Source organism: Rissa tridactyla, chromosome 10 (assembly GCF_028500815.1).
Source record: "Rissa tridactyla isolate bRisTri1 chromosome 10, bRisTri1.patW.cur.20221130, whole genome shotgun sequence".
In the NCBI taxonomy this organism is placed as follows: domain Eukaryota; kingdom Metazoa; phylum Chordata; class Aves; order Charadriiformes; family Laridae; genus Rissa; species Rissa tridactyla.
In genome coordinates this window covers 8,966,512-8,993,305 of record NC_071475.1, presented here as the reverse complement: position 1 = coordinate 8,993,305, position 26,794 = coordinate 8,966,512, and the positions used below count along the sequence as shown (strand labels likewise).

At 44.5% G+C, this 26,794-nt stretch overlaps 1 protein-coding gene across 29 annotated transcripts in view; it reads left to right on the top strand.

Moving 5' to 3' along the window:
- The window catches only part of MAGI1 (membrane associated guanylate kinase, WW and PDZ domain containing 1), a 368,017-nt gene that overhangs the window by 301,350 nt on the left and 39,873 nt on the right, over nucleotides 1–26,794 (top strand). For 23 of the 29 annotated variants that reach the window (XM_054216236.1, XM_054216235.1, XM_054216237.1 and 20 more), the window contains 5 exons: nucleotides 647–735; nucleotides 1,777–1,869; nucleotides 5,511–5,693; nucleotides 6,776–7,396; nucleotides 23,824–23,855. In XM_054216236.1, the coding sequence (XP_054072211.1) occupies nucleotides 647–735; nucleotides 1,777–1,869; nucleotides 5,511–5,693; nucleotides 6,776–7,396; nucleotides 23,824–23,855 (1,018 nt within the window). The remainder of the gene's footprint in view (nucleotides 1–646; nucleotides 736–1,776; nucleotides 1,870–5,510; nucleotides 5,694–6,775; nucleotides 7,397–23,823; nucleotides 23,856–26,794) is intronic. The other 6 variants (XM_054216234.1, XM_054216230.1, XM_054216220.1 and 3 more) reach the window with 1 other exon arrangement.

Here is a 26,794-nt window from a genome sequence, read left to right as displayed (position 1 = left end):
GAAATATTAGCTCTAAACATCTCCTATGGGTCAAAAGCTGCCTAACAGGCCTCCAAAGAGGACAGCCGAAGTTTCACCAAATGCTGGTTTCCACTGGGAGTGTTTGCCGGGGCTAATTCTGAATGTATTTTTGATCCATTTGGGGCCTGGCTTTTCAGCTCATAGCCTGCACCCCCGCAGGCATTTTAAAAACACACGCTGGTAATAGTGTGGATCGATCAGATAGCTGACAGATGTTACCAAGTGTTGGGTTTTGTTTTGTTTTGTTTTTTAACTTCAGTGAGCCAGGGAGCGACTGCACCTCTGGGAATCTTATTAAAGCAGGGATGACTTAGGCCTGTCTTTTAAAATGCAATTAGACAGAGCACCTTTTCTGCTTTAATCTCATTTTTCACAGATAGATCACTACTTTAATGTATTTGAAGGAATTAGCCACTCCTACTCAAGACTTCATATCAATACTGGAATCAGTTTGTTTTCCTAAATATACTTTTTGGCACGACTAGGTGAGCCTTGCTCCACAGTACACTGCTGTTGGGTTTGTTTGGTATTTTACCCCTTTCCTCAGAGGAGTTTCATGCCTGGCCATCATTCCTGCTTATCACATAAAGGGTTTTCTAATTTAGTGCTCTCTTTTTATCTCCAGCCACATCAACCGGAAGACACAATATGAAAACCCAGTTCTTGAAGCGAAGAGGAAGAAACAGCTTGAGCAACAGCAACAGCCACCAGAAGGTTGGCACCAGCAAGGGTGTGATGGTTGGGGTTTTCCTGAGGGAACTTACCCTCCCTCGCCATGGCAACACCATGCCAATGTGTTTGTCCTTCCTTCTGTGGCCTTAGCGTTTAAAGGCAAAATGACACGCCTAGGAATGGTTGCATATGCCCTTCACATAAGAGGTAGCAAAGGAGAAAATGTAAACCATATAACCACTTAAACGTAGGAGCTTTCATCCCTGTTAAAGGGGAGATTTATTTTTTTTAATGTCTTTTATTTCTGGAAAGTTTCTAGGCTTTCCAGAAACAATTAAAGCACACTTTTTCCTCTTTAATCTGCTCCATCAAGTTACTCATTGTAGCTGGTGTTGTTCCAGTCTGCACTGGGACTCATAGGTTATTGAGGGGGATGAGGAGTGGGCATTTACATGTGCGTTAGAGAAACCCCTCTTCATTGAGAGACTTCTTAACCCAAGACCTTTAGATGTTGTCAAGCTCTAACATCTGAATTAATTTCATTATTTTAAACCACTTTTTTTTCTTTTCTTTTTTCCCAGCATTTTTTTCTTTTTTTTTTTTTCTGTAAATGCAGCCCAGCTGCAGCGAGGGGCTTGTGGCATTTCAGTTTGCTTTGGTACCTTCGTAGCTTTCACACCAAGTTATTTCACAACGGTTATTATCCAAGAGGAAAATAATTTAGGCTTCAACATTTCTCTTGCAGCCCCATTTCCCTCAACATCAGCTCTTTTACTTAGATGCCATGGGGAATAGATTTCATATAAATGTTGAGACCATTTAGATGCAAATCAAGTCCCAAAGTTTGAGTGTGAGGTACGGTGTCCCAGCAGACGGATCAGTTGACCTGGATGTAGGGAGTCCTCCAGGACTGGTTTTTGGACATCCCATTCATTATATTCCCTTTCTCCGTGACTCTGTTCCCTCTCTTGGCATGCTTCTCACGTCTCCTCTGCTTGAACCCCACGCTCCCAGTGTGTGTACGTGCAGGAGCTCATAGTGCTGTTGTGAAACGAGTAACATTTCCCTCTCTGCCCTCTCTAGAATGGACAGAGGAGTGTCCATCTCTCCCACCACCCGCTGCTCCAAACCATGTTTCAAACAACCAAGAGGCAGTTCGGGAAGCACCAGTGCAAGGTAACAACCTTGTTAAACCAGTTGTAGAAGCGCAACAAGGTTTTTTTCCTGCGAATGAAATTCCCTCAGCCACCAGCACAGGGAGTGTCTCCATGACAGCACGTGCCTGCTTATCTGAATTCTTATAGATTTTGAGACTAGTTGTTTCGAGACTACATTTGTTGACAAATGCAAGAGGCAAATGAGATTGCCTGCATAAAAAAAGGATTGTGGCTATTCTCTGTCTAGCGTTCCAAGTCTTTAAAAAGGCATTGTGAAAACATGAGTTACAACATCGGTGGGATTTAGCAGCAACTGCAGTGGATGCAAGTGCAAGTAGGAGGAGACCCTTTTCTTTTATCCATACAGAGCTGTATGGATATGCAAGGATTAGGCTTTTACACCTTCTAAACTCTACTGAGTTTAGTATGTGGCTATTGTCATAAGATCTAGTGCAGAGATTTCTTTCTGTTCTCATAGTTCAATGTTCCCTCCCAAAAAGCAGCACGAGATCTCACCATGTTGCACTGTAATTAAAACATGTTTCGGGTCCAAAGCCAATGGCACCCCATGTCTGCATTCCTGGGCAGGTAGAGTTTCAAGTTAAAGTAGTGTAAGAGCCCTGGAAACTGGCAGCTTGTCGGGGAGCTGTAGGTTGTCAGCATTGTTTGGCAGGACCTTGGTTTTGGAGAGCTTGGGTGTTTTCATTGCATTTGTGACATCTGAGCAGCCAGGTTCTGGTATTGCCCACGGATAAGTCTAGTTTGCAACTTTGTGGATTTTCTTTTTTATGTGCTTTGAGTCCAAATGAAAATTTGAGGGGGAGGAGTAGGAGCTGGGAGGAACACCAGAAGAGGGAAATCATCTGCCATTTGGAGAGCTTTGCAGAGCTACCAGGCCTCTGAATCTGACTTTCTGTAGTAACTGAGGGCGAAGAGGCTCAAGCACCTTGGCCACCTGTTAGGGGCAAATTTACATCACGTTTCTGAAAAATCTGAGTTGAAGCTTCTCTGGAAAGCTCTGCACAAGGAGGCAATGATAATAGGTCCAAATAATGCAGACCTACTTTGAAGTTGTACATGTGTACAAGTACTTTGAGCTATTACAGCCTTATTTATCAGTGTCAATGGTCTGTGTATAGCCAACTGCTCACAGACCAGTTGCTTCTCTTAAATAACTAACCAGACAGGACATGAATCGTTCCTGAATTTGCAGCATGAGCTGAAACATTGCCAGATCAGGTTGTCAGCAAGGACAGAGAGTTCCACTTTTACCTGTTGCAGTACAAGTGCTCTTTGGTTACAAGTGGTTGTAAGCAGGCTTCATCTTCGGCAACATCTAAATTGCACAGCAAGAGCACGGCATTGCCCGGCCTGTAGGGACCAGAGGCTGGGGAAGGTGAGAGAGGGGGAATCTGCTGGAGCCACGTCATCCTGACAGAGCTGGGAGCAGCCATGGGGAGGCTGGCCCCAGAAGCTGGGAAGTACTCCAATGCTCCGCAGGTCAGCCATGGTCTCCAAAGGTGAGCCTGGCAAGGGTGCTGCTGTCCCTGGCTGCCTTTCCTGCCATGAAGAGCCCTTCCAAAACAGATACGTGAAATTTAACAGTATCCAAAGTACATTCCTGAGGGGTATTGGAGAGTACATTAGAGTAATCCAGACTTGCAGCAAGGAAAAACATGGGAGTTCTGGGGATGGTACCCTGACCACCAGGCAGCTGGGGTTTGGCATCTCATCAGTGTGCCCCAAAACAGTTGGTCTTCCTCGGCGAGACATCTGTGAATGCCACCTCTGCCTTTTACACTGCCAGGCTGAAGCAAGGGCTGCCCAAGCATCCATGCATGGCAATGCGAAGGACCTGTCACGCAGGGGATGATGTTCACAGCCTCACTCAGCTCTCCACCCGCTCCCGACTGCCAGCCACGAAATTTTGCAGTAACGTTACAGGAGAGCATTAGCCTGTCTCAGCACCACTCTGAGTGATTTGTCCTAGTACCCACTGATGGCTCCTTCTCTCTTTCATTCCTTTCTCTTCCTTTCTCAGTGCTGCTCCCTCTTCTCCCACTCCCCATTTGCAGCAGCTCTTTCCAGCTTTCCTTTCCCCCTGCCCTATGCCCAGGGGTTTCTGTCTCTCCCACTGATGGCACTGCTGGTGGGGACATGGGCACAAGGACCCTGGCACTGCTCTCCCAGCTGGGATTTTGTAGATACTTTCAGTTAAAATGCAATCCCCTCCCAAATGCTGTAGGTGGGACATAGCCTGTGGTGCCGCTACCCCATTACTACAGGGCAAGTTCACCCTGTATTTGTAGGCAGACGCCACCACGCTGTGCTTGTTCTGCTTGTCTTTTGAACCAGAAATGAGCACAGGACCAAGCCCCGCCGCACGCTGCCTCTCAGCCGTGTTTGTTACCTGAGATGTTGGGTTGCACTTTGATAGTCAGGGCATTTCTGCAGCTTGGGGTCTGAGCAGAGCATCTGCCCACAGGATTGCCATGTTCCTGTCCTGCCCTTCAAAGGCAGAAGACTGCAAGTCCTCACACTGCCCCCTCATGAATAATCTTCAAATGTACTTCTTTTTTTTCCCAGTCAAAGGCGTACAAGTCTCAAATCCCCTCAGCCTCCCTCAAGGTCTCCTTTCTAAACAGGCCCACGGCAATGCTGCCGAAGTTTTTGAAAGCACGCCAGCTCTCCTGGCTGCGATACACACTGCTGATCCTGGAGCTGTCACCAGAGGGCTTAGTGGCACGGTCTTTTCCCCTCTAAGCATTAAAAACAATTAAAAGTGCAAAGGTGTTTAGTGTTGGCACTGTGAAGTACAGCAACCGTGACTCCTTTTCCGAGCCTGTGCAACATGCTTTGCAAGGATGCGCTTTTGTCTTTGGAGCACCTTGTTCCCTCATAATCGTGCTTCCAGAGAGCATTAACAGCCCTCCAGCACAGCCGCTGTGGTCCCAGGCCGCTCTTTGATCCATACTTCACAACGGCAGTGTTTCATCCACAACAGGCATGGAGCAGAAAGGAAAGAGAAAAGACTTCAAACAGGGTCTGAAGAACATCAGTGCCCTCCGCTTTTTCACCGGAGGAGGTTACAGGGTGGTGGTGATGGTGGGGCGGGGGGGTTATGCTAAAGGGTTATGCAGTGTTTTGCCAGAGCTCAGAAGTTGCTTTTTGCTTGGTGGGTTGGGAGAAGGCCAAGTGGTGAAAAACATAGTGATACTCCTTTCTGCAGAAACTCTCGCTGCAGACTCCTCCCGTAGGTGGCATTTGTGCTACCCCTGTCCCATCCTTCCTGGGATGGATATAACCACCTCAGGACAGCGATAAGACACGTACATCTAAGCCAGCACTGCCGGCTTTAATATATTCCATTCCTTAAACCAGCATGTTCTCCCCTTTGTAGCCTGGAGGCTTTGGTGTGCACAACCACAGCTAACAAAGCAGCAGGTACTAGGGGTTTTGCTCACTCTTTTTACTGTGTGATTGGATCCAAGGAGACGGGTGGAGTGCGATGAGGTGAGAGGATGCTGGAGTGAAGTTCACTCCTGTCCCAGCACACCGCTGCGTTTGTCCGTGTACTTGTTAGAGCAGGGAGGGGCAGAGGAAAAACTGATCAAACGCTCTTGCCTGCCTGTTTATAGATTTTCCAAACTTCCTACACAGGAAAACCTTTTTTTACACGAAACCCTTCTGAGTTGAAAGGGAAGTTCATCCACACCAAGCTAAGGAAAAGCAGCAGGGGTTTTGGCTTCACTGTCGTCGGAGGGGATGAGCCGGATGAATTTCTTCAAATCAAAAGTTTGGTGCTTGATGGCCCCGCAGCGCTGGATGGCAAAATGGAAACAGGTACCGATGCTTTAAATCAAAATCACCACCAGCACTTTGGTTTATGTTTTTGCAGCTGTTTTTATGTGCAATTCATAAAGGACTGTAGTCCTCATACCCATTTTGGGGAAAAGCATCCCTATCAGCAAGCAGGGAAGTGAGATACATTGAGGAACGTGTTCAAAAATCTTATTTTTGAATAAAAAATGTGCTGGAATTTCACCTCAGGTGTCAAAATATCCAGCTGGGGCTCTGCCAGTTCTTCCTCATGCTGACCTGTGGAGAGGAGCCAGCAGTTTCGGAGTCCCCCATCAGGCTGCGCGTTACTGCTCCCTGCTGTGGCAGTGGCTGTGGTGTTTTAGGGCTGCATCACTGTGTGTTTGTGTATCTGCTGTGCCACTCACCTCGTCTCCCGAGCTACTCCCAGGGAATGGGCAAAGGTGTTGTCTGGTTTGCCTTTCCCTGCGTGGAGGCACCAAGAGCCAATTTATTTTTCCAGAGAGCAGGCCCAACATGATGAAATCCTGTTAGGATTCACCTGAGGTCATAACACCCCACTTGCAGGTGGAGCATCAGAACATTCAACGTCCCTGTGTTGCAACCTCAGTTTCAAAAACTGAATCGTAATTTAATCAATACCTAGATTTCAGGCCGAAGTATGTCTGAGACATGACACGTGGCACCGTATTTGAGCAGTTGGTATTTGAGAGCCTTCTGTTATAGCTCTCATGTGCTCTCAGTTTTGTTTCTATCGTGTGCCAATGTAGCACAGTGTATAACAGTGAGAGCAGGGCTTCAAAATAACTGTTAAATGGGCCGTATACCATGATTTGAATTTATTAATTTTTTGCAGAAGCCAATTCCATTTTCACTTACAAAAACATATATGTACATAAGGGCTTTATGCAGAGAATCCATTGTGTACAATAGTTCTTGCTTGCCCAAGTGTCACCACTCCTTTTCCTTGCAAAGGTACTTAAATGCTACTATTTACCTGTAAGTGGTACCTGTGGATGCTGCGGATCAGCTCGCAGGCTCTAGTCCTCACCTTCCCGGGGTGCACAAAACGTATGTGTTTGGTATATCTGTCTGTGTCTCTGCAGGGGACGTCATAGTCAGCGTGAACGATACCTGTGTGCTGGGGCACACTCACGCTCAAGTTGTGAAGATCTTTCAGTCCATCCCCATCGGTGCCAGCGTGGACCTCGAGCTGTGCCGAGGCTACCCCCTGCCCTTCGATCCCGATGATCCCAACACGAGCCTGGTTACGTCCGTGGCAATTTTGGACAAAGAACCGATCATTGTGAACGGGCAGGAAAATTACGACTCCCCCGCGAGCCACAGTAGTAAAACAGGGAAAGTAAATGGCACAAAGGAAGCGAGACCCAGCAGCCCGGCTGAGGTCTCCTCCAACGGACCCCATGGTTACCCCAATGACACGGTCTCTTTGGCGTCTTCAATAGCAACACAACCCGAACTCATAACTGTGCATATAGTGAAAGGGCCTATGGGCTTTGGGTTTACTATAGCAGACAGTCCCGGTGGGGGCGGCCAAAGAGTGAAACAAATTGTGGACAGCCCGCGGTGCCGCGGCCTGAAGGAGGGCGATCTTATAGTCGAAGTCAACAAGAAGAATGTGCAGAGCCTCACTCACAACCAGGTGGTGGATATGCTGATTGAATGTCCCAAGGGAAGCGAAGTCACGTTGCTGGTGCAGCGAGGAGGTAAGTCTTCAAAACTGATTTAAAATATTTCTTCTGGAAATTTTTAAAAAAATGTATGTCATGAAAGATCTGCTCTCTTAAGCTTCTTGTAGACATGGTTTATGTCTTGATGTGTAGGAACTACCCCAGGTTGGCAGTTGTCAGATCACACAGATGGTTAAAATGATTTATTGTTTGACGCTGCACTGAGGGCACACCTCTTCTGGTAGTGCACTAAAGCGTGGTATGGTTACAGCTTTACTTACATAACAAACCCTGATCTCATGCTCATAAAACTTAATTTTAAATAGAACACGGACATTTCTTGAGCTGTTTTGGGAGATGGGAGAGGCTGGTAATACATTCTGAAATGTGCAGTGTTCAAAATCAGATATCCAGTGACTTTTCACTTTGGAAGGGTTATGCCTGGGATACCGTTGGGAGTGGAGGAGAGAATTTAAACTTCTCCAAGTGGTAAGCAATTGAAATGTTACTTCTGGACATGTTTAATTCCTGCGCAATCGGGAAATCATTTTTGGTTGCGTTGCTGAGAGGCCACCAGCAGGTACAAAAAACACCCTCCAGGCAGTATGTCTGCAGCCCACGTGGGAGCATGGATGGCAGGGAGCCGGTCAGTGGGGTCAGTCCATCCACAGGAACTCTCTCCCTGCACAGAGTAAATGGAAAGTAATCGGAGGTAGCGCGTCCCACCTCACACTTCTAGTCTGTGCAGTAAGATTACTGGATGAGTTCGTGTCAAGCTCACAGGGAAAATCCCTGTGGGCTGTAGAGTGTGAAGTGGAGAGCAGAGGGGTCAGCTCTCCCTCTCTCTGCTCTGGCATCGGCACTGCGGATCTGAGAGGTGTCTCCTTTCCCACGCAGTGGGTTTTACGGGCAGCACGTGCTGGTGCCCAGCACCTTGCAGGGACAAGCCTGCTGCAGGGACAGAGTTAAGCTGACAAACAGGTGCTGAACACAGGCCCAGCCAGCCCTGGGATGACTGGTTGGTATAAAAGTACTTTTCTGACACCTTTTCTCAAGTGTTTTGATTGTAGTAAGGTAGCAACAAAAGCCAGTCCATTTTAATGGGGGACAAGCTGCTTTCTGAATCTGCAGCTCTGGTTTGTTGTTTTTAAAGATCTATTTCAAGGAATTGAGGACGTTGATTCTGCAGTTAATAGCAATTCTGAAGAAAGCACCGCCTTTCTTCTACTCCTTCCTTTCCAAGCGCTTACTGTGGTTTTGTATTTTGATAGTAAATTAAAAAGTAGAGAACAGAATATATTAAGAATCCTCCACTTTTCAAAGTGTGAGTTCCTTAAAGACTTTCAATACTAGAGAGGTTTAAAAAATGCCCTGTATTCTCATGATTAATATATGTACTATAGAGAAAATATGGTTGGAAGAAAAATAGCAGCTATTATTAATCCTCCTGGAGAGCGCATATATATCTGGTAACACCATACATTAATTATTTGAATTGTGGCTGACATTTAATAATCCTCCTTATGCCTTGAAGGCATAATGAAAAGATTTGATGAGGAAATAAAAGCATAGTTTTAATAAGATAGTAAATAGTTCCCTTGGAAATCTTGCTGAATCTCTCTCTTTTATTTAATCAAGATACTAACCACGTGTTGAGCATTTGCTATCACATTCCTCGATAGATACCGTATCAATCTCCTTGAACTGCCGCCCTCCCTCCTTCAAGGTGCTGACATTTCCATCTGAGCGTAGAGAACTTGCAGTTCCAAATTTCACGCTCTCATGGTATGGGAGTCAGGAACTGTGGTGGCCCTGGATCCACAGTTAATCATTGAAACATGGGGGTTTTTCACATCCAGAAGAAAACTGGCCCGAAAGGCACTCAGGTTGTGGCACAGGAGCCAAGCAGAATACGGGCAGCAATAGTAGCCCCAGAATCAACCCCAGTCAGGTTTGTTTAAAGCTTGTGAGATGGAGCTTGCTAAAATGCACCCAGCGCTCAGTGCTGCTGCACATGGGTCCTTTCTCCCGTAACTTTACCTCGTGTTACCCCTGCCAAAACTTTTATCAGAAGTATCATCCCCAGATAAGGTGCTGCTATTTATTTTGGTCCGATGACAGAAATCCATTTGGCTCCGGTGTCTGATAAACTCCTTGAGGGCTCTTGAAGCAGTTCTTCTGTAGCTTCACTGTCAGTTGTCCTTTCCTCCTCCTCCCTCTGGTGTCCAGTGAGGAAAACGCTCCGATGCTGTCAGACGTGCTTGCATTAGCCTAACATTTGCATTCAGTCAGGCTTTGCATCAAGCATCCCTGCAACACTAAGGCTGGTGTTCAGAACTGTCAAAAGGATTTGTCAGAAGTGATTACTAACCAGGCAGAAAAATATCAGAAAGAGATGTGTAATATATGGGAAAAGCTCTGCCTGCTCCAAGCTACCGGTGCACTCCCAGCAATCAGGTTTAATTGTTAAAATACAAACCCACAGCCGCTGAGAGCCGCCTGTAAAATATTTACTGTGAAGTGTATTGAGCTGAAGCACTGGCTTACGGGAGCGGGCGAGTCCTGCCCTTGCCTTTGAGTGGGGAGCAGAGGGGGGATTTCAGGAAGGATGAAGCTGAAGTGCCCCTTCCGTGTGCTTGGCTGCTCACGTGTCATCTGAAAATCATTTGCAGGACTCATACAAGATTGGGGCAGGGGGATAGATACATAAGAGAGGGACAACATCAGGTCACCGAAGTTAAGCTTTCCAGAGGCCCCATGGAAAACTTGCCTTATCTATGTTCTGATTTAATCTTTTATTTTCCCCTTCCTCCTCCCCTCTGTAGGCCTTAATTCTATTACTGCTGTTGTTTTCCTGTTTTGCCTATACATAGTGCTGGATAAAACTCACCAAGCATGTCTCATGGTTTGGGCTTCAGCACTTGAGAGGTTCAGGAAGGATGAACTCTGAGCAGAGGCAGGATGCGAAGGAGCTGATTGGGCTGTACGCGAGACCAGATTGGAAAAGCTACTTTTGCTTAGCAAAATGAACGGACAGAGAGGACATAATTATTGTCTCTAATTATTAGGTAGGAGAGACAGGAGATGCTTAAACCTAAGAGAGATCTTGGCTGAAGAACAACTGGGTGTTGTTTGGTTGTGGGTAATTTAAACTGTAAATGAGAAGAGTGCGCCAAGCCATTAGAGCCTGTAAGTCAAGCTGGAGGAGGTGTAAAGCCTTTGCTGCCTGAAGGTGAAGTCAGCACGTTTGAAGGGGATATGACACGGTCCCTGCAACAGCAGCGGAGATGCTCGGTAACTCAGCAGGGACCATTCAAGGGCCAGCTACCTGAAAGCAAACCAGCACTACTGGTTACAAAATGCAGAATTAAGCATATGGTTTTGTCCCTGCACTGCACAATGTGATTACACATTTCAGTTATTTGAAAGAATTATTGTTAATGAGGCTACAAAAGGCACACCTTTATCTTGAATATTCGTAGCTGAAAAGGTTCTTTTAACCTTGTACCTACAAAGTACATAAAGTACTTTTCTCTCCCCCAAAAAATAAAAATAGCACAGAAAGAAGGTAATAATATTTGCCACTTGAAATCCATTTGTCATTGAAGTCTTGTCTACGCACAGTAATCGACTGAAATAAGCAATTCTCAAATACCTCTCCATTCTGCACAGATTCTATTCATAATAAAAGCAACATTTTGTCAGAATAATTTCCCTGCTTCCCAAGTGACTTTTGTTTGTGTCTATGCTGGGACAGGTGGAGGGCTGTTTCAGAACAAGTTATTCTGCAAAAGTACTGTGCTGTGTTTTTGGGGGAGTCACTAAGATCCAACATCTGCTTCAATGAGAATAATTGTGTTTCGTGGCATCATATTGATGTATTTTGTGAATTACCTCAGATTAGAGGGAATTATTTTTCTCCCTTTTTCCCCACCCTTTTTTTTTTAAGGTCAGTCTTCAGTGCAGGTCATCCAAAAATACTACGATTGGTTTGCGTTCAGTTACAAGAATTAAGCTGGGCAGTTTTCAGGCAGGTTTGAATGGACAGTTTCCCTTCAAAGCTTTCACAGTTAGTGCTCGCCAGCATCTTTATTCGCTGGAAGGTCGAAAATAGCATAAACCTTGAGCTTGATCTACGTAATCCCCTCGAAGATGTGTTCCCACTCAGCTCCAGATCAAAGTAAAAGCATGCAGGTGAAGTGTCATTCACATGCCACGTGCAAATCAGTGGAGTTTCTAATAGCTTTCCCTAGTGCCGAATTCACATTAAACTGGGGAATGGAAACCAGTCTTTTGAGAAATACACGATAGATATGCTGGAGTTTCAAAACTAAATGTATTTTATAGGAAGAAGAACCTATGCAACCATCTACCTGTCTAAATGCCCATCGGTGGGCATTATCTCCATGCTTACCTCCATGTAAAAGCAAAGTCCGTAGCAAATCCCCTGTTCATGGTTCAGTTGAATGGAAGGTGTTTGTGGGGAGAGATGAGGTGGGTGGAAGTGGAGAGATGCCAGTGCAAATAGTCCTGCTCGTTTGGTCCTTGATTCAGTGGTCTTAAGAAGATCGTTGGGATACCTATAACTACAACAAAGATTTGCAGCAATGGAACAAAATTGCAGAGCTCTAAAGCAATAAACCTATTAAGTCTGCTTAGCTAGATGGACCCCCCCCTTGCTGTTCCAGTGATGCTCTTGGCATGTGAGGGTAATTAACCTCCACCTCTTCTCACAGAGAGGAGTTAACTCCTTGTGCTGTAAATGCGTGCTAGAGTCAACTGCTCTGGACTTGGAGGCTCTTTCTGTAGCCTAAAATGGAAGGATGTTTTTTTCTCTCTATTTATCTTGTGTCTGTGCCATTGAAATATTGCGTAGTAGTATAAAAGATAGGTGTCTTTCTCTTTACGCCTCTTGCTGCAGCTTCAGGCTCCCCCCAGCCAGGGGAGAGAGAGTTACAAGATCCTTTAGACACAGTGGGAAAACTTTACAAACAATATATCATAACAACTTATAATTGCAAGCACATTATAACAGTATGGTTGGTATCAGATTGCTCGTTAAGGTCTGGAGTGTCAAAATACAATGCTCAGGCATAAATGAGCAGTGGCACTGAGTATTAAATATCTGAGCTGAGTGAAATCCGTTACTGCTGCTGGTTTCTCCTCACTACTCCATTCTTTCCGCCCCACCACAAACACCTGTCAGTCTGAATCTTAGAAGCTAAAATACTGTCTTTGTAGTTGTTTATTGTGATCCTCACCCTGCATGGAAATGAATTTTTTCCTTCCTGTCCTTAACAGAAGTGTTGGAAATGGATCATTTAGTGGTAAGAGCCCAACAAAAAGAAAAAAAAAAAAAAGCAGTATCTCAGAGTGTTGGAATTAGAGCTCCTTTTCAGTTGCTATCCCTAATGATGTAAAGCCATGGTAATTAGAGCTGCAATCAGCTATTCAGTGCAGACTTGAGCTCTTTTGAACAAACCACTCACTTCTGTTTGCCCTTTAGGCTTGCAGTGAAGAGTGAGTTGAAAGTTATGCCACTTAAGCATCTCGTTGCCAGAAAAATTCAAACTGTCTCAGCCACTGCTAAATTAGAGAAAAAGTGAGTCCAAACTGCATTTAGGACAAAAATCACAACCTGGGAATCATCTGACCGTTACCACAGAGCCTGTTTGGCAGTGCCAAAGCTTCTGGAAAGGGAAGAAAAGTTCACCATTTCCCGCAGTGTTTTCGGTTCCTAGTACAGAGGGCAGAGCATTATACTGGGGTCTTTGTCCCGTGCTTGGATCCGTAGGAACTCCTGTGGAAATCCCTCTTGCTGAGCACAGAGCTGCTGGTATCGTCTTGCATGCCACCTTTATGGTTGGTTTTCTTACCTGCTCCCCAGCCCACCACATTGTGGCAGCTTCTTCCCTGACCCGAAGCAGGAGCAGATCTAATTCCTCTCTGCTGTGCGGTGTGCTCAACTGACCTCTACGGTTTTTGGAAATCAAATTTCAATTCACCTCTTACCTTCTGTCGGTGACCACCAGCTACCAAAGCTCCCAGTAGCTGCTGCTCAGGTATCTCCCATCAAACCTGCTCGTTGAATCTCAGCAATCTGTCACTCAGTGTAAATTATTTTGAGGTGTACACTGAAAAATACTTGATATTGTAGTGCAAATAATACCATGCAGAAATAACGGGGGATATTTTTGATAGCTCATAGGCACCCCTCATTAGTTAATACATTTTTTGTAAAAAATTAGAATCATAATATGCTTAAAAAAATACATGTCCATGTGTAATGCCAAGATTTCTTTTTCAAATTCATTAGTTTGTATTCCAGGGTTATTACTTTGTAATTCCAGATTTACAGATTTCCTCATTAAATTGGGAATCTCATTGGGCATTTAAAAATCTGTCTTCAAGTGTTTTGCCTTGCCTGGGAATAAAGGAATCACACTAGTAAAGTTTTTAAGTTGGTCTACAAACTGCATTAAAAATGAAATCAAAGTTTTTTGAATGTTTTGCAAAGTTACCTTTCCATTTTCTGAAAATAGGCAATCCTAAGAAAAATACATTGCTGAAACACTTTTTCCATACAATTTTAACACAAGCTGCCTCATTTCCATGAGTTATGTGCAGGGAAGGAGCAGGTCTGGGGGAACCTTTGGTTGGGAGCAGTTGCACCTTTTTTTCCAAACCGCCAAGTCACTCTTCGTTATTCTCTTCTCTCTGTTAAGTGGAATTATATTCTAACACTGCCAAAAAAAGTTGATGAGACTTTAAAGCAAGTTTAAAGCAAGTTTGATGTCACATTTACTATTCTTTTACAGCTTTATTCTGATTAGGGACTAGTATATCAAGGAGCAGACAGAAAAATCAGTTGAAGGCAGGAAAAGATGAAATAAAGGAAATGTTACTCATTTTGATATTTTTAATACGAAGTTTGAAGTTCATACCCCTGATTAGAATTGCTTATGTGCATGTATTTCAATCCCCTGTGCAAGTTAATTTTCCTCAAAACAGCTCCGGAGCCTTAGATATGCCTTTTTGGGGCAACGCCGTGTATTGTTATGCAGCACCTTACACTGATCACTGGTAATTGGTTTTGTAAAGCAAGCTAGCAGGAACTTGTTTTCTCTTTGTGATAAAAATAAGCCAAACTTAACATTTAAAATCAGGTCGTCTTATGAATAATGTAATATTTCAGGATTACACAGTGTTTTTCTCCTTCAAAGTGCTTTACAGGTGTTAATCTTGGTGACATTAGCTGTTTGGTTTTGATGGTCTGAATTTGCAAGGCTTGGGATAACTGTGCTTCCCAAAAACATGAAGGGGGAAATTTTGATGCTGCCGAAGTCCGTGGCGAGGCTCCCATTAGACTCCAGGAGGCAGCAGGGTTTCACCGAGGTTTGGGATGCCTACAAATGCCTGCAGCCACAAAGAGTAATTGTCGGTAGCTTGTTCAGACACCAAATAGTTTGATGTGCGTTACTAATGTTCATACAAATAGTGCATTTGCGGGAACTAATTAATTAGCATTACAGGTCGTGCTGTAGTTTCTCAATGCAAGGCATCCAGTTGCAATAGTAAGCAACAAATTTAAATATCAACCTCAAAAAGCCCAAGTGCTTAAAAATCCTGCGTTAAGCTCCCAAAATTTCAGATATAAAAACACCACATCAGAGTTCTTTTTATTTCAAGCCTCTAGTATTCATATTCAATTGCCTTTTCTAAACCCTGGGAGGCTAAGAAACTCCAAACAAAGAATATTGTCATACGAGCACCTGACTCCAAAACCAACAGCTTTGTAGTATTACAGTTCTGATATTAAAGGAGAGTCGGCGTCGCTGGTATGTGGACATTTTAATTGCCTGCAGAATTTCCAGCTCTTGCTGGTGCGATGCGTGCAAAGTGCTGACGCTAATCTGTTAGTCATTTGAGGCACAAGTGTTTTCCCCTCAGCTACCCTTCATTAACTGCATTTGCGCTGGTTCTCTTCTAAAAATGAGTAAGCAAATAAAGAGATGCCTGTGAAATCTGCTTTTTGGGTCAGCATTAGTTTTACATCAATTGCCCCGCATTTTTGTGGCAGCATGGCCTATCTATGCTATAGCTTGTGTCCCCCAGATACGCGTGTCATCTGAGCTCCAGAGTCACTTGGAAGGGTGAAATAGAATCGAAGGGTTGCTGATTCATTGCTTGGCATTTTATTACACATTTTGCATTAATTTTAAGGGCTGAGATACCGTCCTAAAGTTTTAAGCTATTTCACGAAGCGTGCTTTAACTCCAGGAGGAAACCTGTACTTTAATTATTATGGAGGTGAACAATTAACATATTTGGGATAACAAAATAATTTCACCTCTGCGTAATCTTGCACACTGGCAGCACAATAGTGGTGGTGTGCACGTTACGCACGTGGCTGCCTTTCTGTGGCAGGGAATCTAGATCTGCTTTAAAATCAGCAAGAAGACCGAAGCATTTGCTGAATGCTGGAAGAAAAAAATGTCTGAAATCTTCCCATCAGGATGTTTTATTGCACGAACCACCTTATCTTGCAGAAAGCAGTAGGCTCTTAGATGAGAACAAAACAGGAGGTTGCTTAGCAAATGAAAGATGAGAGTGCTGAAATTCTTCCTAAAGGCTTTTTTTCCTCCCTAGCTTGAGGTTTTGAAAGTCGGCTTTTTTTTCCGCCCTTATGTTTTGATTTAGTTTTGGTATTAAATGCTGAAGTGGTATAAGTGGAGCAACTCAAACCCACACGGTGTTGTTTTATATCAAATGTGATGTGTTGTAACACAAGGTGGCACAGCAGAACCTAATACTACGCATTAGATAAGGCAGATTTAGCTAGGGATGTGCCTCCCACATCTTCATCGGGATTTGCAGGGCAGGAAATGGAGCAGACTTGGAGCTGCGCGGCAAGGGGGACGTTATTCCACCCAGTTTTTCCTCCGACCCTTACATACTGCCTGTGGAGCATTTTGCTGTGTGTGTACTTGTAAATAACGAGTTTTTATCAGCCACATTGCAGGTAGGTGCAGTGGCTGTTGCTGCCCTGATTTGGCATTATAATAACCAGTCATAACAGATTTAATGAGGTATCAGAAATCCAATAAAGGTCTTTGTTTAGTGCTGTAATTAAATACATTTGGAGAGTCGTTAACAGCAATAGCAGGTGGGTAAAACTGAGGGAGAAGGATGGCTTTGTAATGGACTAGTCAATGGTTTTGTTCCAAGGCAGATTGGTTTTAAATATGTATCCTCATGTCTCTAAGTCTATACTGAATTTAATTTTTTTCCCCTTCTGCACTGGGGTTTTATGTTAATTCATTTTTGTGTTTTGGTTGGGTTTTTTTTGCTTGGTCAGGTGGACTTATTTTTGTGATGGTGATAGTAATTAGGACTATACCAGCGTTAAGACTTTGCTGGAGCAGTGTCTTTTGTGCCAGAAGACTTGCAATGTACCACGAGTTGGACTTGAGAAGTTGGCAGGACTTGTAGACCAGAGAGATTTGGTAGAGGAGGATGAGCTTCGGGGAGATGACACATCTGGCTGAGGATGCTGGGGTAGGTCAGGGCCGTGTGGCTGGGGGCACATGAAGGTGTAATGTTAGTAGGGATGTGGCAGGTGAATATCAGTCTCCAGGAGGTTTGACTCCATCCTTATCATTAAGGGTTAATTTCTGAGATGTACAGTTGCACACCTTGTAAGTATATTGAGTTACTGATTTATTTTTATATAAAACTGTATTTTAAATCAAATAAAGTCATGTTTTGTGAAAACATCTGCAAATCCATTGTCGTCTAGTAAAGATTTTCTGCCTTAGCCTGCCATGTGTGCATGTGCGTGCCCCAGGGCTGAATCTGGCTAAACATTCTATAAATATTAGCTTATTATTAAGGGATGTTACTTATTAATAGCAACATCAGACGAATGCCAAGAGGGCCCTATTTGTAGGCATCCCATTTGTGCAGGCTGCTCTCCACATATGAAATCCAAGAATCTGCCATAAGCCACACAGGTTTGAGCATGTGGATTTACACCTTGTATCATCAGTGCTGTGATAAGTCTGAAGACAAACACCCTCTCCCTCAGCAGGATACATACAGATGTGACAATAGCAAAATACGGTTTCTCCTCTACCAGTGTCCTCCGTGCTGAGCTCGGAGTGGCACATGAGGTTGGCCTTGAGATGCTCCTGCCCTTCGGTACCCACACGGCCGTGCCACAGGACGGCCAGCCGAGGAGAGGGGGCTTTGGGATTGGACATCTTCAAAATTGCAGCATGCCCAAAAACTTGTGAGATGTGCTCTAGAAATAAAGTTTGCAAGTCATGGATTTTGTCGGCTTGTGGAAAAGGGTAGGTACCTTCATGCATATCCACACGTGTGTGCTTATGTATATGAAAAAAAAAGATAAGTAATACATGTGTACGCACACGCACATATTTCTGTAAAAAGAACATGGGGGTTTCTAATGACTTTCCAGTTCTGGTGTTTACCTTCTCAAATTCATGAGGTTTCAGAAATTTAATGTCTATTTACATCTTAGGAAAAATTTCTTCACTGAAAGGGTTATCAAGCATTGGAACAGGCTGCCCAGGGAAGCGGTAGAATCACCATCCCTGGAGGTATTTAAAAGTAGACATGGTGCTGAGGGACATGGGTTAGTGGTGGTTTTGGCAGCGTTAGGTTGATGGTTGGACTCAATGATCTTAACGGTCCTTTCCAACCTACACTATTCTATGGTTCTATATTTGTTTAAATATTAACAGAGATTTTCATCTAAGCATAAGACTCCAACAACTCAAGCTTTAGGAAAAACTCTTCATTTAATGAGTTTCAAAATAAATAAAAGGACTGCTGACATACTTTCAATCATCAGTTAGGTGGGTAACTGTCACACTAATTCTCAATCTCTTTATTATCTTACTGTTTTGGCATTACCATATGTATCTTAGTACATAGTTAAATTTATATTTTTGTAGTAATTAAATAATATTTTATTAGCCTATATCTTCTTTATCACTTTTAAAAGCCATTCTGGTTTGAGATGCTGAAAACATGACTGAGACTTCAATTACGAGGAATTGTTTAGCATCCTGACTAAGAATGACTAATTGAGACTAATACAATTTAACATCTTTAGAGCATCTAGAACTGAAATTCTTGTTAATGGCAATAATATAGTATGGCTCATTATGTTTTTTGCTAGTGCCAGTGGGTTAATAATGCCTGAGATGGTCTCTTGACAACACCGCTTTCTTAACATTAGCATTAGAAACGTGGCATTTTTCACTGTATTTGCTAGTTACCAAACTTGATTTATGGCAGGGCTATATTCCTGCAGTGTAAATTATTCTCTCGCTTAAAACTTGTATCGCATAGCTAATTTTTTTGCTAGTGCAGTGACACTCTTGTTATGCAAACCGCAATGATGGGCAGAAAGGTTGGTCCAGGGACAAGGTAGGGGTTTTCTTCTTGATGGTGCCCCTTCTGCCTGTGTGGAGGCTCGCCTCTCGTGCTGCAAATTATTCTGGTATGTTTTCTTGTTCTTTCTCCAGTCTGGAAAAGATCAAGTTCCATCTATTTTTTTTAGATAGTATTTGTCGCTTATTAGAAATTCTTTCACGATGGATTATACAGAATCATGGGGATTGCTTTGTCACCACCAACCTCCCCTCCCCTGTCTCCTGGCAGCACTAATGGCCATTAGCGTTAATTATTTAGAGTTCCTTGTTTTGCACACAGAAACAGTGATCAATGTGCAGTGCCAGGTATATGGTTGTGTACCCCCTGACTCCAGTACTTTACCCCTCATCTTACAAAGTGTCTGTTTTCTTTGGTTTTTATTTGGCGTGGTGTAAGCAGCACTATTTAGAAAGCTTGTTAATTTTTTTTTTTCCAGGCAGGAAATATGTTCCCCTGTAAACGTTAACCTTGTGACACATTCTGAAATGGTTCTTTTCTTGCGTTTTTATTCATCTCCTGCTAATTTTCAGCGCTTGAGCATTCTGGGTTGCAGACCATATAATGGCAAAACCAAATGGGTGACCTTTTCACCCAGGTTCACCTGTGGCTTTTTTTGCTGTTGGATAGGGATGGTCCACAGGGTGTCCTGATTGGGAGTGTTAAGCAATCATGAGAAGTGAAGATCTAGGCACAGTTGTTCTTTCCTTTCATGTGCAAAAGCACCCCAAAACTGAAAAATGTCACAGTAGCCACAGACATTGTTAAGTAATAAATAAGGTGATACATCTGGCTTTTAGTTTGGCTCTTAGAAATTTCAAACGCCTTTGTAGTAGGGGTGGATTGTGCAAACCGGTATTGAATTGTTCCCACTTCAGCTGAAATCCCATTGAAATATATACTTTTTTTTCTTTTTTTTTTGTGGAGGGAGAAATGTTCACGCCAGCTGGCCTTCACATAACCCGGCTGTTCAGATGAGTTGACTGGATGATTCCTGTGGTGCCTAGAGATGGGTCTTCCTTAACACTCAACTTCTGATCATTTTGATCCACTGTCTCTAAAGCACAGGACTGTGGAACAGGGCATGATGTGTCTGATGTCCGTCTAGGTAATTTTTGAGGATTTGTGGCCTTCAGAGCTCACACCAGAGTCAGGTCCAGGCTGTGCTATGGATTTGTAGTCGCAGGTTGCATTCTGTATATGCTCAGCAAAGCAGACTTTTCCGTGCATCATGGTGTTCCCATGTTACTTTGGTTGCATAAAGACAACAGATTTGAGGAAATGTTCCTGTAAAAATTGAGGACCACTGCATGTTAGAAACAGCAACGCTTGGGGCCATGGTTTTGTCCCATGGGTTATTCCATGAACTTGTCATAGGTAGAGTTAGGGAACTTACAGCTTCCCAGCTCCAAAAGTTTAACTACAACAAGATACAAAATTAACACATGCCAAATGGTTTGAAATAACCTGGGTTGTGGCCTTGGTTCCTGGACCTCATCCCTCACAACGTAATACGGTGTCACACAACAGAAACGCTGCTCCTGATGGGTAATGGCGTTAAGAGTGCCGAAGTCATGGTACAAAACTTGCTTAATGATTTGTATTTTTTCCCCAATGTTACAAAACGTAGTTGAGCAGATGGATGCAGCCAGCTGTACATAGAGCTTTAGGGAGTACTGGGGAGAAAAGAGAGAGGTTTTTGTTAAGATAAATGTAATAATCTCTGTGATAATTAGTTTAATTTAGATGCCTGCATCTGACTCATTTTTGACTAACCTTGTATGAAGCCTTTCTTGCCTTGCTGACGAGCCTGTGAATTTAGTTTGATTACAATCCCTTTTTTTGTGCTTGTGGATTGCTCACTGATCACTGATATTTTTCATTAAGCAGTTGCTTTATTACATTGTTATTTAGAGGGGAGTAATTTGTGTTTTCTAATTAATTTAATTCCAGGCACATTTAGTAAGTAGCTACAGTGAGCCCATTCAAGGGGTTTTAGGTCATATTGACATTGTTTACCAGATGTGCTCGTTTGTTTTAAAACACTGTTAACTCTGTGATGACAACAGCCCTGTTCAGTCGCATGACACCGTTCCCAATCTGCACCTCCAAAAAAACCCCAAAATTAGAAGATGCATTTCAAGTACTTGTGAGAGGTGTCCGTAGGCATTAAATCACAGAGGAATTATGTTGCAAACAGTGTTAATATAAACCATTACTATTGCATTATCAGATTTGAGGGCAGAGCAGCGTTCTGCCCTCAAGAAGCCTTTCGGCTTCTCTTAGCGAGGGATGTGAGTGGCGTTACTTCCACCGCTGAAAAATGGGACAACACCAAAGAGATGCAGACTGGCTGTTAAGCCCGTGCTGGGCCCGTTTACCTCTGAAAAACTTGCAGCGAGGTTTCAGGAGAGAAGAGGGCAGCTGGGAGGATGAGCATACCAAGCAAGACACGGCATGAGCAGTGGCCTGGGCAGTGGTGGGACACAGTTAATGTAATCAAAATCCGAATGCGGAAATTTATAGTTGTCACCATCCCAAACTCATAGGCATGGGCAGTTGTTTATGCCAGAAACTTTTCGATAAAGCTCAGCATTTTCTTGCTAGTGATGCTCCCAGGATTTGAGGGTTATTCAAGCACTTCGTGTTCATCGCTGTTAGATACTCCATCCCTTCCATCACCTGAGCATGAAAACTACGTGTTATACCTATCGTTTGCTCATTTGGCCTGCTGTGTCAAGAACTGGGGTTTTAAAATGAGACCCTAGTCAGATGAATAAATAACTTTTTTACAGGAAAATGTACAGGCGGGTTATTCCCCTGACAATAAGCTCATCCCATGAAAAACTACCAACATTTGTTAACGTGTTCTGCATCACTTATTTTGGTAAAAAGTCAATTACTGCTTGTTCTCCAGCAAAGGCTGGCACAGAGCGGTGACACTGTAAGATTCATCAGCCTCTGAAGGACCCAACAAACAATGGCCTTGTATGTGTTTTCTCTCTCTTTTGTATTGGAACAGCCAAAATTAATGACAACCTCTGAAGGAAAGGTTTGTTCAGTAGTTCATACTTAGTGAATGTTAACGTTTAATGCTTGTAATGCAATGAACTGGATTCTGCTGCAGTTTGAACCAACAGCCCAGCTGCATCCTAGCTTTATTTTTTGCGGGGAACATTTAAATTGCTGTTGGTCTGTTAAGGGTGCGTGCGTGCGTGGGGATCTGTTCTACCTATTGATTTAATAGGAAAGAGCATCTCTTGGAAAGGGAAAGTAAACGTGTGTGCATGCATGTGGAAGGGGAGAGAGAGAGAGGGGGAGAATCTCTTATCTATGTGTTTATCTCTGTGATAAATGATGCCTGTTAAAAATGTGACTTGCCATGAACGTTATCAGTGCTTTCCTCTTTAAGGGTGTTTCACAAACACAGTCACCGTCAGCAGAAATGAAGCTGCGGTCTTGATTGTTTAGTTCAAACAGTTTTGATGTTTCATTGTCCCTCGATCAATCAGCGCCTGGAGGGGTATCAGCTATTGACTGGGAATGCATCAGGCTGACATGCAGAGCACAGATATTCCTCAAAAGCTGAAAATATTCCATTTAAAATACTCATTACAGTTTGCATCCCAGTCTGTGAACAGGCGGCAAAGTGAGCTCTGTTTATCATTTTTAATTGTGGATCCTTCCCTATTCGGAGCTAACATCTCCCAAATTACCTTAAAATGAGCTTCTTCCTAGACAGATTTGTAATTCGCTTGCATCACTTATTTTATTCTCTCTGTAAAAGTTAGACAAGGGCATGGGTTTTAGCACAAACAAAATGCATAAAGTAGAAAACATAATGCGGCATAAATGCCACATAAATCACATCCTAAAGACAAAAGCAGATTTCAAACATCTGAATTACTGAGCATTTAATGTGGAGTGTAATCTGTGTTTTGGCTTATGTTTGTTTTCTGGAGTGTCACACAGAGCAAGATGTGGGGATTTCCCTCTCCTCCAACAGTGGAGGAAAATTAAGGTGATTTGCAAAATGCCCAGGAAAGGGCTTTTCCTGTGTTGTAGGTAGATTCCCCAGACGAGCGTCTCCTTTCCTGCTGGGAACTGGGCTATGTGCAGAAGTAGTCGATAGAAATCCCACCTGAGCTCTCTTGCTCATCACAGAGCGAGTAAGAGGCTGCTCCAAAATGCAAAATTGTCCTTGAAAAAACCTTCTCCGGTGCCCTCCCAGTTGGTTCTTCCTTTGCACCGACTGCAACCTGTGTAAGCCCCCCTTCTCCAAGCTCCCTAGCATCCCCCGCAAGGGTCAGGACATTTGCAGTGCTGTTTTCAAGCTTCAGCTCTCTGAAATTATAACCAACAGATAAAATCCCTGGCTTCAAAGATTAGGATGGACAGGGAGGACAATGTGTGTTTTCTGAGTAACATTCACGCTTTTAGGGATAAAAGCTTACTCCTCTGCATTGTTTTGTTTTCCTTTGCCCAGCCCGTGCCTCCCGGCTCAAGCCGATGCAGAATTTCCTTTCAAAAATCAATTTCTAGAGAAATACTTTTTTAAAAAATCAACCTGTTTCCCCTGCGCCACCGCGATTGGTCCGATAAAATCGCCGAGCCGATCGCGTCAAAAGGAAATAGCCTGGGCTTAATTGTAAGCTAAGTCTCCCGTAATCCAGGGGGGCATTTGTGATTCTGCCCAAGCGCTGGGTTTCGGCGGCCGCTGAGGGCTGTGGGTTTTCTCTCCCAGCCTCCCGGCTGCTGCGGCACAAGTCAGCAGAGCTAATGCAGATAGAGCTCTCCCCCCGCTCCCGCTTCCCCGCTCCCGTCTCTCGCTCCCTCTCCCCGTGCTTTGATTCGATATGAACAGACTGGTAACTCCGATGCGAGAGGGAAAGCTGACATAACTCTGCAGATGGCTACGTTCGGATGATACACCTAGGGATTTTTCTTTAAGGGAAGGTAACGTTGATGCTAATGTTTATTTTTCCCTTGTTGCCATTTTTCAGGACTGCCGGTCCCAAAGAAGAGCCCAAAGTCGGTAAGCACTTTTCAGCTACTATTTTTGTGTGTTTGTCTGGTTTGAAGGAGAAAGGCATGAGTTCGCTTTGTTTTCTTTGTGGGTTTCGATTGTTTTAAGTTGTCTTTCTTTTGCAACCATGATTACCTTGCACGGCTCCTGCTGCATGGGGAGATGAAAGAGGAATGCAGTACGGAAGGGGGACTTGTTTGCAAATAAAGCCTTAGGTTTACAGAGCCTCTTCCCTGACAGATGAGCTTCCCTGTTGTTTAACTTACCAAAAAAAAAAAAGCTATTGTTTCCTTTTGGAAAGATGGGAGGCTCCACCTTCTTGCCGGATAGCAATTCCTGTCGGGTGCTCATAGGCACCAACCTTTTCCATTAAGTCCCTGAGTTTTCTCGAGTACCCTCGGCTGAATTATTAACAGAACGGGAAAGCATGCACCTTGTCGAGAGAGACAAAGCATGGACGGAGCATGATTTCAGTTCCCAGGGAATACAGTTAGCTGTCCGAGTGCTTGCTCCAGAGGCATTTTCATACTGAGCAGGATTGTGCTGCAGGTGTGAGATTCCTTATATTTAAAAAAACAAACAAAAAACCAAAAAAACCCCTAACAAACCAACCAAACAAAAAAACCACAAACAGAACAGTGTTTCTTGTGCCTTCTGATCTTATTTCCATGTAAAGTGTTACCTGGATGACATGGCAGCTAATAGCATGGAAGCCGTGATCTAAAGTACCATTAAAGCTCTGTGCATGATATTGCGGAAGAAATTAACGTGCTATTTGTATGCAACAAAAAGAAATGTTTTATTTTTAAAGGAAAGGGAATACTTGAAGCCTGAAAGTTTCCAGTTATCTGTTCAGAGGGAGGGGAGGGAAAAAAGGGAATTCTCTCCCAGTGGCTTTGGGGAAGCAAAACGAGTGAGGTCCTTGCCGTGTTGTGAGCTGGTGCGAAACTTCACGGACGGTCCCCAATGGGTGCCAAAACCTGCAGCCGGGCACAGCCCACCTCGCTGCAAACCCCGGCAAAAGGTTTATGAAGGGACTGAGCAGAAGGCTCCTGCTTTTAATATGAGCTCTCTGTTCATCCGAAAAGGAAGCCCTGAAATAATTAATGTGATTCTGATGGCTTAGGGCAGCGCTGATTAAAGTCACGTGAGCCCAGGCCTCTACCATTGTCAGCTCGCATTAACGTTGAGAGGCAGAAGTGCGGGGTGTGCTCCCTCGCAGATCACAGGCATGTCAGACCCTGCACGCTCCCTCCTGTCATACACGGAGATTATTGCAGCCTTCGGTAAAACAGAAGCGAGTGTGTAAAATACATACGCGTCTGGCACGTTTCTTTTCTCTGCCTGCACTTTTTTCCCCGGTCGGAGCAGGAGTGGCTGCACTCGATCCGGACTCTGGCTCTTGTTGTTAAACTAGTCCTGAATGAGTCTCGGTCTCTTCAAAGCCAGGAGGCTCCTGCTTTGCCACGCGCACGTTCGGCATCAGGTAAAGCAGGACCCTGCCGTGTCAGACACCGCTCTGGTCCGCAGCGATGCACCGTGAAAATCTGAGCAGCATCTCAGTCCGTGTCGGGATCATCCTGCCTCGGTGAACAAAGAGGCTGTTTGCAAACAGGTGTAGCCCTGCAATGGCAGATTTCTCCCTACTATTTTCTCTGACGAGGCGGTCAGCCCTGGGAAAGCAGTGCCATTCCCTCGTGTGCCTCTCCCAAACCCCTCGCCTTGCTTTAGGGGTCTCTCCAGTAAGTTTTACTACGGCCCTAGGCGGTGCTATTGCCTCTAAAGCGCAGGATTCACAAAAAGCAGAGCCTTCTGTTCCCCCTGCCTGCACACCGGATCATTTGCATCGGCAATTAGCAGTGATGTTTTACACTGCCGCATTGTGCAGCAGCTTTAATAACCGACTGCTACGCGGCGGGGCAAAGCAGAGCATGTCGGAGCCGGCACAGCCGCTTCTTTTTTCCTAGGCATTGGTGACATGCACGAGTGGAGCATGGAAACCTGGAGCAAAGCGCCCTGGGGCACCCCTGTGCAGAGGAGAGAACTGTCCTTGGGGCTGTCTGGGATGGATTTACACCAGCATCAGAGCTCCTGCAGCCAAGGCGATGGTCAAACACATAAAAGCAGGGATATTGCTAAACACCTTCCTCGGTTTAGTTTCAGGGCTGCTGCCGGGCGAGGGGAGCCCGGCCCTCTTGGCCATGAAGATTCCCGCTTGCTCGTGTCCTGGCTGGGGGAAACCAGGCCTGCCCTGCTGGCATGTTCCCTGGCTGGGGTGCCGTCTCGCTGCACCCTGCCCGGGCATTTCCCGGGGATCGTTTGCTGCACTTGCAGCTTTTGGGTGAAGGTGGGTGCTGCCGGCTAAGCTGTGTCCCTGCCGGCTGTCCCCATTGCCACACAGCTGGCTGTGGGGCTTGGGTTGAATGTGCTGCCTGTTTCCCCAGCTCCCTTTGCCTGACACTGGGGGAACGTTTTCCAGCATTCCCTTATTAATAAATTTGCTGCAGTTAGAGGACAGCGTACATCCAGGCCAGGAGCAGTTGGCCCATTCTTAACTTGCGCTCATTCTTTGTTTCTTCTGCCGCACCAGGGAAGACACGAGCTCAGGTCTCCATCCTCTTCTGCGTCGCTCAGTGCAGTGACGAGCCCTCCTCTCCTGTTACTTCCCATCCTTTCCCAAAGCCTGGACACACTCCTGACTTGCTGCCAACAGCTGTCTCTTTCTCAAATGTGCCCTATTTTTAGCTATCAGCCCCAATCCCCTATTCCCGAAAGGCTGTTGGATACCTCCCGGCTGGCAGGAGGTGTTTTAGCCCCGTGGGGAGGTTTGTTAGTGCTGGGGCTGCGGCACGGTCTGGGGATATTTTTCTGCATTGAACTCCATTTTCCTGGGCTGTATTTTTCAGCCAGTGTGTAACTTCTGATGGGGTTTGCTCTTTATCTCAGTT